Source organism: Lissotriton helveticus, chromosome 8 (genome assembly GCF_964261635.1).
Source record: "Lissotriton helveticus chromosome 8, aLisHel1.1, whole genome shotgun sequence".
NCBI lineage: Eukaryota > Metazoa > Chordata > Amphibia > Caudata > Salamandridae > Lissotriton > Lissotriton helveticus.
In genome coordinates this window covers 922,575,343-922,595,200 of record NC_136069.1, presented here as the reverse complement: position 1 = coordinate 922,595,200, position 19,858 = coordinate 922,575,343, and the positions used below count along the sequence as shown (strand labels likewise).

General features: G+C 46.3%; 2 protein-coding genes across 13 annotated transcripts in view; one reads left to right on the top strand and one right to left on the bottom strand.

Moving 5' to 3' along the window:
* Positions 1-618, bottom strand: part of LOC144773009 (uncharacterized) — a 631,039-nt gene extending 630,421 nt beyond the window's left edge. For 6 of the 11 annotated variants that reach the window (XR_013599900.1, XR_013599897.1, XR_013599899.1 and 3 more), the window contains exon 1: positions 430-616. The gene's annotated coding sequence lies outside the window, so the exon portion shown is untranslated. Of the gene's footprint in view, positions 1-429 lie in introns of all 11 variants that reach the window. The other 5 variants (XR_013599896.1, XR_013599898.1, XR_013599902.1 and 2 more) reach the window with 4 other exon arrangements.
* Positions 619-676: 58 nt separating this feature from the next.
* Positions 677-19,858, top strand: part of LOC144773006 (uncharacterized) — a 2,495,654-nt gene continuing 2,476,472 nt past the window's right edge. The window contains exon 1 of one of the 2 annotated variants that reach the window (XM_078657753.1): positions 677-799. In XM_078657753.1, the coding sequence (XP_078513879.1) occupies positions 797-799 (3 nt within the window). In that variant the 5' untranslated portion in view covers positions 677-796. Of the gene's footprint in view, positions 812-19,858 lie in introns of both variants that reach the window. The other variant, XM_078657752.1, reaches the window with a different exon arrangement.

Here is a 19,858-nt window from a genome sequence, read left to right as displayed (position 1 = left end):
GAATCGCACCGTTTGCGCTCGCAAAATGGTTGATGCATGTGCCTGTGCTTTTTTTTCTGACCACACAGCTCCGAAAGAAAAAAAAAACTTGCCTTTTCCGAACTATGATTTCTGAAAATAAAACACTGTCTCAGAAATATCGGATTAAAAAATGAATCCACTTTACGCCTTGTAAGCGCATAAAACAGGCACTCGGCTCCGCTCGCTGCCAGAAACACCCTTCATGACTCGGCCCCAGCACATCCTGCCCGCCACTCCTTGCCACCATAGAGCACATCTCCTTTCGTCCCTGCTGAGACCTGTGAGGTCAACATATATTTATGGCAGTATGGCACATATATTTTTACAGCAAAGATGGCAACCCGAGTTCCCCATTATGCTATTTATGCGCACGAGACTTAGATTGCCTCACAAAAGCCTCATAGTTACCTTAACAGATCTTGTGATAACGGCGTTGACACGTCACTGCGGCTCGATGGTGGATAATCCGGCAGAACTCTCAACTCTACTCAGTGCTCTTCCACTGTAAATCACGTCGCTGTTTGAAGCCAGATAGGTGTACGGGACATCCCGGTTGTCGCTGCGTTGCAACACGTGCTGCTTTTTACGTGACAATGGCCTGACGTCAGTCGCTCTGTGTATTGTGCGGTGTGACGTACAGCTCATCACAGAATCCCTTCACAGGCCTGAGGCGGTTTGTATTTTACTGTTTTAACTCAATATGTAAATACTTGGTAAAGTTTCATGAATTATCCTCGGGCAGACTGGCGCTAAACAGCATGAAGTGGTGGATAAAATGGTATTTTATTATGTATGCATATTTAATGATGCATTAACTTGTACTTGAGCATGTTTATGTTGTTGTATTAAACCATAACGAAACTATGAAATAAAATACAAATAATCCGTAACGCCATTGGAAAATGGTTATAGGGACTGAAATCCCAGAATCGACATTTTAATTTTATGGACACTGGCTTTGTCATGGGCCCTATTTCAAGGAAATATACGGACCCTCCGGTCGCTGTTTGAACTGTGTAATACACCAATATTCAGGGTTCAAAAGGTCTGTTAGCTTAGCTCTCTGGGCCCTGGTGCCACTGCATCTTCTGCACCAATGGAAGCTATGCCCCTGGGACCCTCATTCCTTATGGTGCTTACATTTATATATTTAAGACGTCTGGAGGAAAGGGACCTTTGTAACTCATTAGGGACAATAGTAGCCATTGTCTTTTACAAATATGGTCAACGTTTTTGACCATTTCATCATATTTACTGACCAGAAATAAAAGTTAAGTGACCTCCTTTTTATTACGATTCTTTTTTTAGCAGGGGGCTTTTACCAGGAATACATACAGCGATTTCTTGGATAGCAATATAGAAAGATGGGATATCTAGGGTGGGTCCTGAGTTTCTTCATGGATCTAGATGTGGACCAGAATGTTTTTCAAGTTTTAGACAGTGGATCCAAACCCCTTGTCTATAAAATATGTACAAAAGTGGTATTCAAATAAACCCACAAGGATTGATCTGTATGCACACTTAATAACCTACTGCACAACCAGGGCTGGTGTCTAGGGGCCGGATGTAGGTCGGTCGGTAACGGCCGAAAATCGGTATTTTCGGCCGTTACCGACCGGTATTAACGAAATGGTATGTAGGGCCACATATTTTACAGAATCGGTAAATTTACCGATCGGTAAATTTACCGAATCTGTAAAATACCGATTCGGTATTTTAACCTATTCGATAATTTTGATATGTAGGTGGGACTCTTCTGAGTCCCACAACCCTTACCGAATCTGTATTTTACCATCAAATATATTTGATGGTAAAATACCGAATCCGGTGTGCATGCACATGTGTGCATGCACACCTGTGCCATATGACAGGCAGACCTGCCCTTAGGGCAGGTATGCCTGCCACATGGCACCCGAGCCTCTTGTGGGGGTGCCAGAGGGTGTCAAAGTGACACCCCCTGCACCCTTGTGGAAATCTGTATTTACCGATTCGGTAAATACCGAATCGGTAATGCCCATTCATTCCTATGGGCTGCAAAGCCCATAGGAATGAATGGCCATTACCGGTCGGTATTTACCGAATCGGTAAATACAGATTTTTACCGATTCGGTAAAAGGAACATCTGGATGTTCCTACATGTCCCCCATTCTTATTTACCGATTTTTAATTACCGAATCGGTAAAATTCGGTAATTAAAAATCGGTAAATAAGTCCTACCTACATATGGCCCTAGGTGACAGCCAATCTCCCAGAGGGAAGTAGACAGCACTTGAAGAGTTCACTTTCTGGTGACAGAGCTCAGGTGACGCCTAGTGCCTCGAAGCCATCCTTCTTAGAAAGAAAAGGAGTGTGCCTGGCATTATTGGAGTAAAGCCTATCCAGGAGGAGAATCCCAGCGTGTTCTCAGCAGCAGGAACACTCAGAGAAAGCAGACTGTTTTAGAGAGTGAAAGCATTAGGGACTCTTAGTGTGAGAAATTCTCCTGATCTCTTCACGCAATTCTGGTCGAGAACTGCAGTCAAAGACACTATCAACTCGAAGTATGCCTGTGTTTATGACATCCACTGCAAGATGGTGCTGTGTAGCAGCCAACAGAAGAGGAAGACTCATCGTTGGGGCAGGTCAGCATGTTAACCCTAATGGAATCACACAGTCTGAGAGGTTGCAAATGCCCGAGATGCTGTGCATTGGTCCCTGGAACTGGTGTGCTTCAACCTCCATCATACATTTGTAGAGGAGAGACTGCCAAAGAACAGAAGACGTGTCTGGAACTATCACTGTACCGAACCTGGGAGATCCCCACTAAGGCACTTCATGCTCTTACCAACAAGGTACTTTTCTAATGACGTTTGACGGGCTGTAACATTATCTAAAGCTCCACAGTTCTTGCGAAAGCTGGCCTGCTCAATTGGAACAATGTTATTACTAAAAGCCCAATGCTGAAGCTGAAGAAGTATCATCTTGGCAAGCAATTTCCCAATAACATCCAGTAATGACATCTACCTAAAACTGTCTGGAGCGGTTTTTGGGCCCTTTTTATATGAATGTACAACAACACTTCCCTTCCGGGAGTACGGCATCACCCCAGTCAGGTAATAATATTCAAACACGCCACACAGAAACTTCATGTTTAATCAGGAATATCGAAGTTCGTATGGGCCATTGCCTCAGAGGACCTTCTGACCTTAATGAAACCCTCTCATCTTCTCACAAGAGGGAGGACTATATCAATGCAAAGCAGCAGCCTCAATGTTAAACTCCATCAGAGTGCTACAGCAAGAATTGAAAGTGTATATGCAAAATATATTGAGTCCACTCTTCATCGGATGTAGGAATCGCCTCACCCTTATTCTGGAATCACAATATTGGGCTATTAAAGACCAGTATTTACATGAATCACAAGAAGAAGCTGCTTCGCTCAACTTAATTAACTTCTGATCATTCTATACTTTCTTTGTTCAACCATCTTCAATCTAGTTCTTGCACACATCAACTGGTTAATTTCACTTTGCCTCATTAATGGCAGCAACTTAAATTGTTTTCTCACTGGGTAGTTAATATCACGGTTTACCTTTTTTACCACCCAAGAGATAGTCACAGGGGACTTAACATTTGTACTTCTATTTTTGCTCGCAAAGGTTCGGAAAGAGACAACTGCTTTTCTGACCACAGGGATTGGGTTATCAGATGTGGTAACAAAGGGACCTAAACTTTCTGTTTTAATATGAGAGGCCCAGTTCAGTATATTATTACTCGACCAAAAAGGGCAGCCATTTATTTTGTCTCATAGACTATAGTGTCTTTTTCTGGAGTTCCAGGAGTTGAGCGCCTTAAACAATAAGTCAATAGCCACAGAGAGGATGCTGTGATCTCTCAAATCTCTCCTCAATACCTCATTTTGGGTACGCAAACCAAACATTTGGTAAGATACCACCATATAATCTATTAATGAATGTCCTCAAAAGGAATAAAAAGTAAAGGAGTCTTGGGAGTCCTCCTGAAACCTGCCCTTGAGAGCAATTATTTAATTAGATCTCAGGCATTCCAGGAAACGTAAACTCTGTCTATTTGATCTGATCAGATGACCTCAGGGATGCTCCATACATCATCCAACTCAGAATTTTCAAAAGTCATAGAGGCACAGTTTGAGATTTTGGCATTTAATTCTCCCACAATAACAATCAACAAGCAGTCTTCCAAAGCAGTGATATTTTGGACAAAAGAGAACATAGAGTCAACTAAGATATTGAGAGACTTCCCAGGAGGGATATAAACATTTACTAACAGGAAGGATGAATATGATCCTATTATTGCATTGAACAGGGCTGACTTTATGCAGATGCAGAGTTTTGAGGAAAAAAGAAACACCTCAGGATTCAAATCTATGCCACTATTGAGTAGAAAACCTATACCTATACTGGCATGGCCTTTTACTAAGAGTTTTGCTGCACAGGATAATTCTCATATTTAAAATCTGAAAAAATCCAAGTTTCCTGCAGCTAAGTATCAATGGACTAAAGTGCATTATAACATTCAATTTAGAATTAGACAGTCCCAGGCCAGCCATATTCCAAGAAAGAATTTTACCCAAGTGAGCTACCTATCAACATTGGAAGTTTATTAATCCTTTTTAAAGCATTCAAGACGCCTGCTACCCAACTCCAGGGAGCTAACTCTTCTCCCTTCCCAGATTCCTTGGCCCATGGGTCCTGATATCCCACAATGTTTATCACTGTCCTCCCTGTGTCTCTACCAATAGAGATTGTGACGTCCTTCAAATTTGCAGTCCCCCTTCTACTGTGTGGATCTTGGGTAGACTCCTGAGGGACCTAACTCAGGCTAACAATCTTGGGAGCTGCAATCATCTCAAATGGAAATGCATCAATGCTTTTCTTCCAGAAGTGATCTACATTGCCTAGGAACAGCATTGCAACAATCCTCAAGCTAAACATGACCCTGGAACTCAGAAGGGGGGCAAGGGAACCCAGATACACACAATCAATCTCTCAGCTTGTTACTAGACGCAGGGCCACAATTTCTAGTAAGAGCTGTAGATTGAAGCTTCTATTCAGTAGGCCCAATTCATTATCAAACAAAGAAACACAATTCTAGGTATTAGAGATGTTGCCACATTCTGGTCTTCCACTAGAATTATTATTATGTTATGTTTTGGCCCAGCCCCCGAGAGGGGTGGCTGTGCTGATGTAAAAAATTGAGAATCTGCCCCATTAAGGATTCTGACAAACTTAGGAACTGTGCATGGAGACAATACCCCACAGGGGGAGACTCATGAAGATCTTTTGGGGAGCCTCCCAACTTCATGGGGGGCCTGCAACCTTCTTTTCCAATGCTCAACAAGTTGATATCTGTAGATCCCAACGAGATATCCTCTTTCACTTAATACACTTTTGTGTTGCCCCTTCTACTATAAATAGGTGCCCCCATATCCAGAGTTAAAACCTTCTCCTGCTGATGGCATTTCAAAATTGGTAATTCTATTATATCAGAGAAAGAATGCCTACTAACTATTTCTGGAGAATTAGACTCCGGTTCTAGATGTACGGTGGCATTCTTTGACACTTTTGCTTTAGGTGGCGGAATAATTGGGGGGGGACTCTTGTAAAGCGTTTAAAAGATGTTAGTTTTTTAGACTTAAATTTCATAATTCACCGGGTTCTTTTCCTTATTCCCTTCAGGCGTTTTACCCTATTACATCCAGCGGGGGCCCTTTTCACAGAAGATACACCACTTGTGGAAGCCCTAGGTGAATTAACACTAGAATGATCATGTTAGGGGGACAACAACACCAGTGGGAGGATATGCCCCTTTATTAAAGATTGAAAAAATAAGAAAGGGCTTCTTAGTCATGGTTGCATTGGCGCTTTGAGCTTCTTGACAATGCTCTTCAAACAACTGATTAAGAGAGGAAGAGAAAGGCACAATGTCAGCATCCTTTGTGGCTTCTGGATTACAGTTATATTGCCCCAAATATATGACCTCACATTTTTTGTCACCATGTTAGTTTAGGAGGCCTGAGATTTCACTTCTCTTCCTTCCTAGGGCAAGGGTCAAAGGTGGTAAGGTGCTGCACCCCTATTAAAATTGGGGTCAGCACATCCAGCACATGATCATAATTAGCAACTGATCTATCCAATAAGGCCAAAATCTAAGATAAAACCTCAACGCACAATAAAATGTCAGAGTGAACCCTGACCGCTTCTTCCTCCTTCCCTTTCCAGATTAAACAACAGCACAAGTACTTGATGCCCTGCACACGTAGATAGATCACAGTTCAAAGATTTCATTTTACCCAATAAAGAAACCTTTGAAGATGACATACTATGTTGGAAAGACTGGTAATGACTGTCAGCTGGATAGACAAAACAAAGGTAGATTCAAGTCCATGACCAAGGCAGTAGATGGTCTTAAATTGGCCTCCCTTATTCGATTCTTCTCTGTGAGGTAGGCAATGTCTGGCAGGGAATAGTATTACAATGCACCAAAGAACAAAACCAGACAGTGTCCCCATAAGACTCAAGAAATCTCTTTGAGTGGCAGATTTTATAATGCACGAACAGCATCTTGGCCACCATCAGGAATTGTAGGACACTTGAGCCGGGTCTCAGACGTGAAGTCGATGCCAGTGATGTTCATCGCAGGTACGGCCCTGTTAAACCTGGCACCATTGGAGTGGGTCTCCCTCATATTTTTTGCTGTTGTTTCCTGTATTTTTGCTATGTGTTTTGCTGGTCTAGATGCTCTGGGCACTTTGCCACTGCTATTCAGTGTCAAAGTGCAAGTGCCCCCTATTGTAACTTGTTGTAATGCATTAGTGACACCATGATTGGCTTATTTTATTTACTTGTCAGACTCTTGTACAGTGCACCATTTGTGCCCAGGGATTGTAAATCAAATGCTGCTGGCGGGCTTGCAGCACTGGTTGTGCACTCCACAGAAGCAGCTTGTAAAATGTGGCCCAGGCCTGCCATTGCAGAGCCTGCGTGCAGCCTGGGGCTGCCATGTCGAATTGATGATGATGATAATGACATTTGTAACGCGCTTGGTGACACTTTACTAGTGTGTCCCCGCTCTGCGGTACATAAGAAAAGGAGAATATCATTCTCAGGTCCCCTCTCCATCAGAGGGCTGTAATAGAAGCTACTCATTTGGAAAAAAGAGAATTTTCAACTTTTGACGGAAGGTCACCTCCAATGTATCCTTTCGCAGCCCCCGCGGGAGTCTATTCCATTGCTGAGCCGCCACAAACCTGAAGGAGCGCCCGCCCATCCTTACCGCCCTGACTCTAGGGACAGTGACCTGCCCCATCTCACTAGATCTAAGTTGGCGGGAGGGGACATACAGTCTCAGAAGATTATATAGGTATGCGGGTCCCTTCCTTTGAAGGATACTGTGGCACACACAAAGATGCCCTCCTTAATCGGGAGCCAATGGAGAGCAACTAACGCCTTCCTTGAGGATGCTCTCCTGGGCAGCGTCATAACCAGACAGGCAGCTGCGTTCTGTATATGCTGAAGCCTTTGAACACAGCTAACATTGGCCCCCAGGTAGAGCACATTCCTGTAGTCCAGCCTAGAGGTTACTAAGGCATGGATCATGGTCTTCCTAGCTCCAGTAGGCAGGGTGTCCAAGGCCTTGCTCAAACTACGCAAGATACCAAAACAAGTTCCTGCCACTCGCCTTGTCTGAAGCTCAAAGGAGAGCTTGTGATCTAACCACACCCCTAAGTTCTTGACTTGCTCACTATAAGCCGGGGCGGACCAAGGGTCTGAGGCCACCACACCTATGACCACACAGGGTGCCTTTCCAACGATCAAAACCTCTGTCTTACTCCTGTTTAGTTTAAGGCAGTTCTCACCCATCCAAACTGCCAGTTCTTGCATACAGGAGTTAAAGTTGGAGGCTGCCTTCTCATCCGATTATGTCAAGGCCACCACCAGCTGTGTGTCATCAGTGTAAGACACTCCTTTGACCCCGTACCTTCCGGTAATGTCTGCCACTGGTGCAACATATAGATTAAACAGGGTTGGGCTGAGGGTGGACCCCTGCGGCACCCCCTGTTTAAGCATAACACGCTTTGACCTAAACGGTCCCTGAGCCACCCGAAAACTGTGATCCTGCAGAAAGGATTCCATCCATGCCAATGCCTTTCCACCCACCCCTCCCTTCCTGAGACACTGGAGTAACGTACAATGAGCAACAGTGTCAAAGGCGGCACTCGGATCGAGTAAAGTTAAGGTTATTCTCAAAAAGAAGAAGATCAAGATGTAAATAGATCTGCATCAGTCACCCTACACTATTCCACTCATTAATTCTGAGAAGTGGTACACCATACTACCGGTTTTCTCAATCAAGGAGATCTATTTACATCTTGATCTTCTTCTTTTTGAGAATAACCTATTTGGGTAGATGGCAATGGAAGAAACCCAAATGATGAAGGGCGGTTCCGAGTGGTGACTGATGGGTATCTTTGACCATCCCTTATATTGTCATAGAATACTTTTTCATTTGAGGTTCATTGCAATTTTATTTGTTGTCTTTTTTCACACACACCACAAATCATGTGTTTTTCCTCTCGAGACCCTCTGGTATTTTGTCGTTGTTATGTAATTATTGGGGATATACACAGAGCCCGGTCTATAAATATTCCCTTGGGTCCCACCTTAGCGTTATGTTGTTGTTGTTACCAATTGACAAGTACACACACTTGCCAGTCCCTAAACCTTCCCTTTTTTGCATATTAGTCACACATAAGGTAGGCTCAAGGGCAGGGTGCATTGTATGTAAAAGGTAGGACATGCCCTGGGGTGTGTGGCATGTCCTGATAGTGAATTACAGCCAATTTTGTTTTTCATTATGGCAAGGCTATCTGATCCCATAGGCCAGAATGGGCAGTTTGAATATAAAAGATTATAATCACAACTGACCCTAGGAACAAGATAGGAAATTAAAGTTTAGTATGCCTGAACTAAGAATGTTAAACTACATCTTTTAGTATGGGTTATTTTTACATTCTGTGTTTGAAAATACCACTTTTATAGAGTAGGTATTTACTTGCCTAACCATCCAGCATGCCTCTGCTAGGTTTGTGTATTCCATGTCTGGTTTGTGAGTGACAGAAGGCTGGAGAGGGCTTTGGCTCCAGCAGTCTGATGGGTCAAGGCTGGGCAGAATAGGACCTGAATTGAATAGAGAGTGGGACGGAGATTTCCTTTCACTGACCTGAGCCCTCCTGGAATAGAGAGTAGGGGGAAGAGATTTCCTTTCAGCTACCTGAGCCAGGTCTGCTTTCAACAATGCTATCTCCACCTCCTGTCAGGAAATTGCACAGAACTTTTTTTGGAAGAGCATGGGCATCCTCTGCCTTCAGAGGACAATGGATTTACTGGTATAAATATTGGGACACAGACCCCAGAATTTTAGATAACTTCTGGGAATCAAAACAAACATTTGCCAAGGAGAAGAACCAAGGAAACTGAAGGAGGAGACTGCCCCGGTGCTGCGTGGCTATTTCTGGGGTTGGCCTGGAGTGGTTACTTTATTTTTAAGGAAAAGTAAAAAGAACTTTTTGTGAACTTTTCATAATCTTGAGGAAGAATCTCCAAGAGCTTGAAGGGTGCTTGCCTCTTGCCTGATTTCTCAGTAATACAAGACTTCACCATCAGTTCCCCTGAATTCCCTTGCTGGAAATTTTACCTGCAGAGAGTGCCTAATGTTGTTTGGGCCCTCTGAGAAGACTGCGTGTCGCTGGGAACTGGAAGTGTGACTCAACAAGGAGAATCATGTCGCCGCCGCAGAAGTTTCCGTCACATCGCTGAAGAAGCGTGCCGACACCGCAGCTGTTCGCTGTCGCATCACCGAAGAAGCGAGTCACATCACCGGAAAAGTGTGACGCAGCCACAGAGGTCCTCGTTGCATTACCGAGAAGCGTGTCACAGGGCTTGTCGTGGATCAGAAGTTACCGGGTTTGCTGTACGGCCGTCGGGTGTGCACACATCTCATCCAACATTGTCTCATCGCATCAATGACGCTATTTTGTCACATCAAACCGGAATGACACATCACATTGTGGCTCCATCTTGTCGCATCGTCACAGGGCCGCAGTAAGAAACGACGCATCAACTCCCCACACAGTAAGGAAGCGAGCCTCAACTCCCCTACACAGCAGCAAGGAACCGACGCATCCAATCCCCTGAGTGTTAGCAACTTCCCTGCGGCCCTTTCGTTTGTTTTGCGTGACGCATCTAAGGTACTTGGAGAGTAAAGTGTCACATTTACCATCTACATTGAACAAAGCTATTTCTACCATTTTTAAAGTCTATTTTTGATTACAGTATTGTAGACTTTTGTTGTTTATTCTTGTGTTAAGTCTAGTAAAGGTTATCTATTTTTCTAATCTGGTGTGGTGTCCATTTGTAGTGTTTTCACTGTATTACTGTATATGTTCACAAATGTTTTACACACTGCCTCTGAGATAAGCCAAGCTACCAAGGGGGTGAGCAGGGGTTATCCAGGCGTGTACCCCCCTTTTCCCTGACTAGAAGCAAGAGACCCACCTTGGTCAAAGGTACCTACCTCTGCCAACTAGAGACCCCCAATTCTAACTTTGGTGGTCAGCGGTGAGGATTTGGACTTGCATTTGTAACTCATATACAGTGCGACCAGATATGTTTTGGTAGAACTTTCCTTGGAACTTGTTTTTGCTTTTTGAGAACTGCCAACTGTTTTTCACCATGAGCAAAGCAGCATCCATTGCATTTGTTGACATTGATTTTGAAGAAGATAGGATTGACACCTACACTGTGTCTTACCTCAAAGCTGCCTGCAGGAAATTTAAAGTCTCTATGAAAGGTCTCGCCAAGATAGAGGAATACCAAAAGGCGCTGAAGGCCTGGGTAGAATCTAGGAATACCAGTAGCATCTGCAGAGGCTAGGGAGAAGGTAGAGAATTTAGATGGGCAGCTAGATGGGCCAGTGTGCCTGGATGGGAGGAAAGTCATTTATTTGCTTCTTAATCTCTTCTTGTGACCTTTCCTGTACTTTGCCATTTAAAAAAAAATATATGACCGAAACACCAAACTCTCCTCCCTGTTTGTTATCTTCCTCTTGTTCCCTTCTGGCTTCGCGCCGGGACACTCATGAGTATCCGTGCGCAATACAAGTGAACATAACAACATAACAAGTGCCTTCCAGAGCAGGCAGCAGTGTTTCTTCAAAGGACCTGACCCCAAGAGAGTTGGAGGACAGGGAGAGAGATAGAATGCATAATATATGGAGATAACCAAGCTCAAACTAGGTGGTCAGATGGAGTTAGAAATAAGAAGTTAGCCTTGGAGGAGAAAAGAATGCATTTGGACATGAGAGGATATTGAGGTATTTGGAATTGAAAGCTACAAGTTTAGAAATGTCTCCCTCTGGTGGAAGCGCAACATCCGTGCCTGTAGAAACAAGAGTGTTTATTCCCAAGGATGTCATTAAGAAGTTTCATAAGAGTGAAGATACTGGGCAATGGTTTAAGACTTATGAGGTAGCTATGACCGCCCACTGGGCCCCTGAGAAGGATTGGGGTGGAGGGTTGTGGAGGCGGTTCTTCAGTGATGGACAGTATACCTTGTGGGATTTGCCTTCCGAGGATCGGAATTTTTATGTGCCCATGAAGGAATCCTTAATGACCAGGTATGGGTTGACCCCTGAACTTTATAGACAAAGGTTTAGGAATTGTAAGAAACTGGAGTCTAGCACTTGGGTAGAATATGTGACTTTTTTACAGAGCATTGGATGGGTGGGTGTAGGGTAGCAAACTGAATGATTATCAGGGGCTCTATGATTTGTTGGCATGGGAGCACTTGTCTTGTCTAGTAATTGTTTTCCAGAGCTACTCTAACACCTTATTGATAGCTAGCTGGTTAACCCTAGGAAGCTTGCTGAGGAGACGGTCCGCAGGGTGAGCGCCCAGTTCCAGAAGGGTCATGTGGGAGACTTTGCCAGGTGGGCAGGGTCCCCAGCAGAAGAGTGGGAGGGACAAGGGTAAACAGAGGTAGTTCCAGAAATGGCCCAAAGCAATCCCCAAGGGAAGGGTTCCCAGCCCCCCCCTGAGAAGAAGTCAGGGGCCCAACTGGTAAACCAGTTCATAAGGGACCCCTGAAATGTTTTAAGCGTGGTGAGGTAGGCCACCGTTTCTATGATCCCCAGTGCCCACAGAGAGACAATACAGCACCCACTGGTATACTACCCCGGCAGATGGCTAGTGTAGCCCTGGGGGAGGTGATGGGTGCCAAGGTGGGTGGGGTCCCACAGAGATGCCCCTAGTCTCTTTAGGAGACGGTGAGGTGATCCCCAGGACCCAGCTGCCTGACAACACTAAAAAGCACAGGCAGCGGGTGACCATCAACGGCCATAGAGTGGAGGCTCTAAGAGACACCTGAGCCAGTGTGACAGCTGTCAGTTGTCAGCTGGTGTCTGAAGAGCAGGTGGTCCCCAATGCATTTTACCCAGCTGTTGCTGCTGATAACAATGAGAGCCAGTGCAAGGTGGTTCAGTTTCCCTTTGAGTGGGGTGGGGTCTCAGGTACTCTTCAAGTAGCTGTGAGGCCAGCCATGCCTGTTGACTGTCTGTTAAGTAACGATTTAGAGAGCTCCCATTGGGCTAAGGTAGAGTGAAGTGCTCTTTTGGAGATGTTGGGTCTGCCTGAGTGGGCGTGTCTGATCACTCGGTCCATGGCAGCCAATAAAGGTGTTCAAGAGGACCTGGAGCCTGAAAGAGTGGCCCAGGTGCCGGCCTTAAAGAGAAGAGGCAGGGGCATAAGAAACCTGCCACCCCCGTTCCCACGGCCCAGGAGGAGGCAGGCCTTGAGGGGGTGCCCTGGAACCTACAGGGGAGCAGGTAGCCGAACTGGGGGACCTGCTTGAGCAGACCCATTGGCAGCAGGAAGGAGGACCCCTCAGGGAGGAGTTCTGTGAGGAACAGAAAAAATGCCCTTCTCTTGTGGGTATGCGGCAACGGGCTGCAAACCAGGCAGCGGGTGATCAGTCTGGATCATATTGGATCTACTAGGAGAATGGTCTCCTGTATAGTGAGCCTAAGGTTGCTGAGCATGGGTCAGCCCGTGTGCTGGTGGTACCCCAGTGCTTCAGAGCCTTCCTACTGGGTTTAGCTCATGCTGTAGCTTAAGCTGGACATTTGGGGCAGGACAAGACCTTTGAAAGGCTTGTCACCCACTTTTATTGAGCAAGAGTTCAGTTACTCATTGCAGGACCTGCAAGACTTGCCAGGCAAGTGCTAAGAGTGGGGGGAAGCACAAGGCTCCTCTCCAGCTAATCCCTGTGGTCAGCACCCCCTTCGAAAGGATGGGCATTGACATTGTGGGGGCCTCTGGATCCCAAGACAGCCATGGGCAACAGGTTCATCCTGGTGTTGGTGGACCATGCCACCCGGTACCCGGAAGCATCCCTCTACGGTCAGTGATGGCCTCCGTGCTGGGTCATGTGTTAATGGGGATTTTCTCCCGAGTGGGGTTCCCCAGAGAGGTCGTGTCACACCATGGTACCAACTTCATATCCAAGTATATGAAGTCCCTGTGGCAGGAGTGTTGTGTAACCCATAAGTTCACCACTCCTTACCACTCCCAAGGTAATGGGCTGGTTGAAACATTCAACCAGCCCCTCAAAGGCACGATTAGGGGTCTTGAGGAACCTATGAGGCATAAGTGAGACACCCTCTTGCCATGCCTTCTCTTTGCTTACAGGGAGGTGCCACTGACGTCCTTAGGGTTCAGCCCCTTTGAACTGCTGTATGGTCACCCTGTGAGAGGACCTCGGAATTTGGTAAAGGAAGGCTATGAGAAAGCTCCCAGGAACCCTCCCCAGGATGTATATAGCTACATGCTGGCCTTCAAGAAACCAAAACCCGGCATTTCAGGCAAATCGCTTAGGCAAATCTGGAAGCCAGCCAGGAGGAAGTGAAGCGGTGGTACGATCAGAATGGCATTCTGATTGAGCTTCAGCCTGGTTAGAAAGTTTGGTCATGGCCCCAGTGGAGCCCTGTACGCTCCAGGATAAGTGGACCGGACCATTTGAGGTGGTAGAGAGCAAAAGTGATGTCACCTACATGGTGGACTTGCGGTCTCTCAGGAACCCCTTGCGAGTCCTGCATGGCAACTGCCTGAAGCCCCACTTAGAGAGTCCAAAGTGGGCATGCTCTTAGTGACAGATGATGGAATGGAGGAGGAAACTGAGCCTCTTCCTGACCTCCTGTCTGCGACAGAGCAAGATGGGTCAGTGGATGGGGTACACCTCTATTCCATCCTGACCCCTAGCAGCAGAATGACTGTCGTCAGTTGTTGGGACAGATTTCTGATCTGTTCTCCCTGACTTCCAGTGTCACTGATTGGTTTGTCCATGATGTAGACACTGCGGACAGCCCTCCTGTGAAGCACAAAACTTACAGAGTCACTGACAGGGTGAGAACGTGCATCAAGGAGGAGGTCTCCAAGATGCTTGCGTTAAGGGTGATTGAGTCCTCTAACAGTCCTTGGGCCAGCCCAGTGGTCTTGGTCGCAAAGGCTGCTGCACCGGGTGCCACACCAGAACTCTGGTTCTGTGTGGGCTACCGAGGGCTCAATTCAGTCCCTGGACTGATGCGCACCCCATCCCCAGAGCAGCACGTTTGATCCAGTGTCTGGGTCCTCGCAGATTGCCTTAACTGATGGGGCAAAAGAGAGGTCAGCATTCTCCACACCAGATGGACACTACCAATTCCTGGTTATGCCCTTTGGGATGAAGAATGCCCCTGCCACCTTTCAGAGGTTGGTCAACCAGGTGTTTGCTGGACTGGAAGATTTCAGTGGCATCTACCTGGATGACATTGCAGTGGTCAGCGCCAATTGGGAAGAACATCTGTGCCACCTCTGGGAAGTGTTGATGGCGCTGCGGAGAGCAGGCCTCACGATCAAGGCGTGTAAGTGCCAGATCGGGCAGGGTTCTGTGGTGTATTTTGGGCACCAGGTTGGGAGCAGCCAGGTGGTGCCCCTACAGCCCAAGTGAACTAGATTGACACCTGTCAGAAAGCTTTTGATACCCTGAAGACTGCCATGTGCAGGTCGCCCGTGATTCTGGCGCCAACTTCTCTAAAGAGTTCCTTGTACAGACTGATGTTTCAGAGCATGGTGTGTCAGCTGTTCTTTCACAGATAAATGAGGAGGGCCTAGACCAACCTGTAGCCTTCATCAGTAGGAGGTTACTTCCATGGGAACATAGGTGGTGTGCAATTGAGCGTGAGGCATTTGCTGTGTTCTGAAGAAGTTGAGAACATACTTGCTTGGGACTCAGTTCCGGGATCAGAGAGACCACAGGCCCCTCAGACGGTTGATGCAGATGAGGGGAGAGAATCCAAAGCTGTTGAGGTGGTACATTTCCCTACAGGGGAAGGACTTCACAGTGGAAGACTGCCCTGGTACAGAACATGCCAATGCAGATGGTCTGTCCAGATTTTTCCACCTTAGTGAAGAGAGCTCCCAAGGGGTGGGTAGTTCCCCCACATTTCAGCTGGAGGGGACACGTGTTAGACCTGACACCATTCGCGTGGGTCTCCCTTCAATTTTTGTCTATTGCCTCTTGTATTTGTACTACGTGTTTTGCTGGTCTAGATGCTTTGGGCACTTTGCCACTGCTATTCAGTGCCAAAGTGCAAGTGCTCCCTATTGTAACTTGCTGTAATGAATTAGTGACACCATGATCGGCTTATTTGATTTACTTGTCAGATCCTCTTACAGTGCACCATGTGTGCCCAGGGCCTGTAAATCAAATGCTGCTTGTGGGCTTGCAGCACTGGCTGTGCCATCCACAGAATCAGCTTTTAAAATGTGTCTCAGGCCTGGCATTGCAGAGCCTGTATGCAGCCTGGGGCTGCCATGTCGACTTGGCAAGTGCACACACTTGCCAGTCCCTAAACCTTCCATTTTCTGCATATTATTCACCCCTAAGTCCAAGGTCAGGGTGCATTGTACGCCCTGTTGTATGTGGAATGTGCTGATAGTGAATTACAGCCAATTTTGTTTTCCACTATGGCAAGGCTATCTGTTCTCATAGGCCAGAATGGGCAGTTTGATTATAACATCTTATAATCATAACTGACCCTAGGAACAAGATAGGAAATTAAAGTTTAGTATGCCTGAACTCAGAATATTAAAATACATCCTTTAGTAAGACTGGTTTTTACATTCCTTGTTTGAAAATACCACTTTTATAAAATAGGTATTTTCTTGCCTAACCATCTAGCATGCCTCTGCTAGGTTTGTGTATACCATGTCTGGTTTGTGAGCGACAGGGAGCTGGAGAGGGATTTGGCTCCAGAAGTCTGATGGGTCAGGGCTGGGCTGAATAGGACCTGCATTGAATAGAGAGTCGGGGGCGGAGATTTCCTTTCACTGACCTGAGACCTCCTAGAATAGAGAGTAGGAGGAGGAGATTTCCTTTCAGCTACCTGAGCCAGGTCTGCTTTCAAAAATGCTGTCTCCACCTCCTGCCAGGAAGCTACACAGAACTGGTTTTGCTGGGCACAGGCACCCTCTGCCTTCAGAGGACAAATAATTTTCTGGTATAAACATTGGGTCCCAGACCCCAGAATATTAGATCACTTCTGAGAATTAAGACAAACCTTTGCCAAGGAGAAGAACCAAGAAAGCTGAAGGAGGAGACTTTTCATAATCTTGAGGAAGAATCTCCAAGGGCTTCAAGTGTGCTTGCCTCCTGCCTGAAGTCTCAGGGATACAAGACTTCATCGCCAGTTCCTCTGAATTCCCTTGCCAGGAAGTCTACCTGCAGAGAGGTGCCTAATGTTGTTTGGGCCCTCTGAGAAGACTGCGTGTCGCTGGGAGCTGGTAGTGCGACGCAACGAGGAGAAGCGTGTCGCCGTTGCAGCAGTTGCTTTTGCATTGCCGAAGAAGCGTGCCGCTGCCGCAGCTGTTCGCTTTCGCATCACCGACAAAGCGGGTTGCATCACCGGAGAAGCATGACACCGTCGCAGAGGGTCACCCATTGGGTATGGATCCATGAGACGGGGGCGAAGAACTTCGTGAAATCACAGTTAGGTATAAAGCCCTGTATCATCCGACCTCATTTCATTTTGTAGTATTTAGGTTTTTTCTGTGAATAAAGAACTTGCTCTCACAAAAACACAAGCACTCAGCTAGACATTAAGTTATTCTATTCTTAATAGATTTTGAGTTCTGGGCTTTTGCCTCTGACACTACCACTACTATGCATTGGAATTTCTACCAGCACTACCCTGAGAGTCAAATGCAAAAAGGGTTGTATTTGGCCCAGTTTGCATAGTCATGGTAGGAAGGGATCCAGGACATGCGGGGCAAATGACCACGAGTGGCAAAAGAACCTCTGGGGCTCAGTAGCCCCTCTCAGCCCTGTAGCCCCTGACAGGTGTCTGACAGTTGTTAGTGAAGGAGAGCAGGATCTGCTTCCTATGGTTACCCCCACTTTTTGCTGTGCTTCACTGGTTTATTGACTCTAGTCTGGCTGGGGCCCTGCTAATCAGAACCCCAGCCTAGCTGTTCTCGCTCTAAATTGATCACCTGAACTTTAGGTACACACCAGATTGGTTACTGGGTTACCCTTATTAGTCCCTAGTATATGGTACCTTAGGTACAGAGGCCTACCAGGGGTTGAAGCATGTATTATGTCACCCCTGGGAAGCCTTCCAAATGGCACCACAGGTATGCACATATGAACCTATAAGTCACTCCTATGGCAGGCCTTGACAATCCTGAAGGCAGAGTGCTTGGTTTTGTGTGAGAGGGAGCCCTAGCATGAGCTGAGCCCCTCTGCAGCTTTCACAATCAATTCCTTATGGCTGTTCTGTGATTTAGCCATACCATATACTCTTAAGGGCATTATAATCCTCGCGGGTAATGCTAACTTTGGTTTGGCTTTATCAAAACATGTCGTGTTTGGTGTCAAACACTGTGGAATACTACCCCCCACCAGTTCTGGCGGCGGGGGTAGCATTCCACCCTTCTAGAGGGAGAAGACATTTACACACTGGTACACCCGGTTAAAGTTTAAAAGAGATCCAGCATCACAAAATAGATGCTGCTGTTACAGACACGAGTCTGACTTCCTGCTGCTGGGGACTACTCCGGCAGGGAAGGCCTGGACAATAGGTTTCCCGTCCCAGGAGGTGCCAGCACTTCCCCAGACAAGCTTTAGTGTATTGGGGCAGGGTGGGTTGCATTCAGTGAATGCTTTCCAGACAGTGCCTGGGGCACACAAGGTGTCCCTGTGCATACCCCAGTTCAAACAGGCTGCAGGGGCACGCTGCCCCTGCTCTGGCGCAAAACTGGACCAAGGGGAAGGGGTGTAACCACCCCCTCCCCAGGCCCTCCCATAGGTGGGGCCATAGAGTTAGTTCATCCCCTAAACTTGCTATAAGAATAGGAACCCCGTCACTAGGACTTTAGATTACCCTGGATGAAACTCTGATACAGAACTCTTGGACCTTCAATATTTCATAACGACTGGAAGACGGAAGAAATCTCCCTTGTGGTCAAGGAGTGACCACCCTGTTAAAACAGGTACCAAAGATGCTCAAAAGGTACCGCAGTTTGCGTTTCCTGCTGTTGCACTGCTGAAAATAGGAATTGTTCCATTATAGACCACATTATCCAAAGTTAACCAGGTTATCCAAAATACTCCAATTTGTAAATGTCACTTTTACTCGTATTCTTCGTTTATTTATTGAATCACTCCGGAGACGTCAATTAGGACCAGAATATTTTATTTTCGCATTTTCAAATGCCTTATGTCGCCAATCCAGGCTTTTACATTGGCACGTGCAGTAATCCACATTTCATAGCAAACGCTTGTTAAAACCCAATGCATTTCGAACCCGTAGGTTCTTCGTCAGGGGTCACTGCGGAAGATTAAAAAACAACAGCTTTAGCCAGCCACTCGAGGAATAGAACTCTTAAAAAAGATACCGCACCCATTTTAAACATTGCTTATACTAAACAATAAAGATTGAAACATAAAGCCTCCCCTTTCCCTTTTACAGAATCAAGTTATGCCCATTTACCTTGTGCAAGCTGTAACCGGCATTTTAAACCTCTTAATGCCTCAAACAAATGTTGGAAAGTCTTCACCATTTGACCTCCTGCACAAGCCGTGCTTAAATGCTACACTCGCACATGTTCCCAATTAAGTGACGTGATAAAATAAAACCCAACCCATTCGAGAATTCTGACTCCTCAAAATCCCATAATGCACTTCCCTTGCAGTGTCACACAACCCGAGTACAGGTACCAAAAGCATCTTTGCCGGTCTGCATTTTCGAGGCTCCAGCCAGATCCTGAAGAATCTGCAACACAGGACATTGACTTCCACACATCCCTGAAGCTGACCCAAGCTCCTATCAAAGCTGAGACCCGTAACTGACACAAGAGACCAGAACTCCTGGACATCCTACATTTTTGCCACTGCACTTAATTCCCGAAGTTTCCTGAAGTTGTGCATTGGGGTACTTGAAGCCCCTGCCCCAAGCACCTTTTGCACCGAAGCTGATAGGCCTACACTCCATGAGTGTTCCGTGGGCCCGCTTTGTGCATTTCAGCTCGAGGCTCCTTTGTAATTCCTAGTCTCTTGGCTAGTGGGACCCCACGAAGGACAATCCTTTACTTCTTGAGCTTTTCTGGTTGCTCCAGATATGCTTTGACTCCCCTCCAAAAGGAGGAGTCCCTCAGACCTTGCTGGTTTGCTCAGAAGCCAATCTTGTCATCTTGCATGGGTTGCTGTTGCCAAGGCTTAGTGAGTCC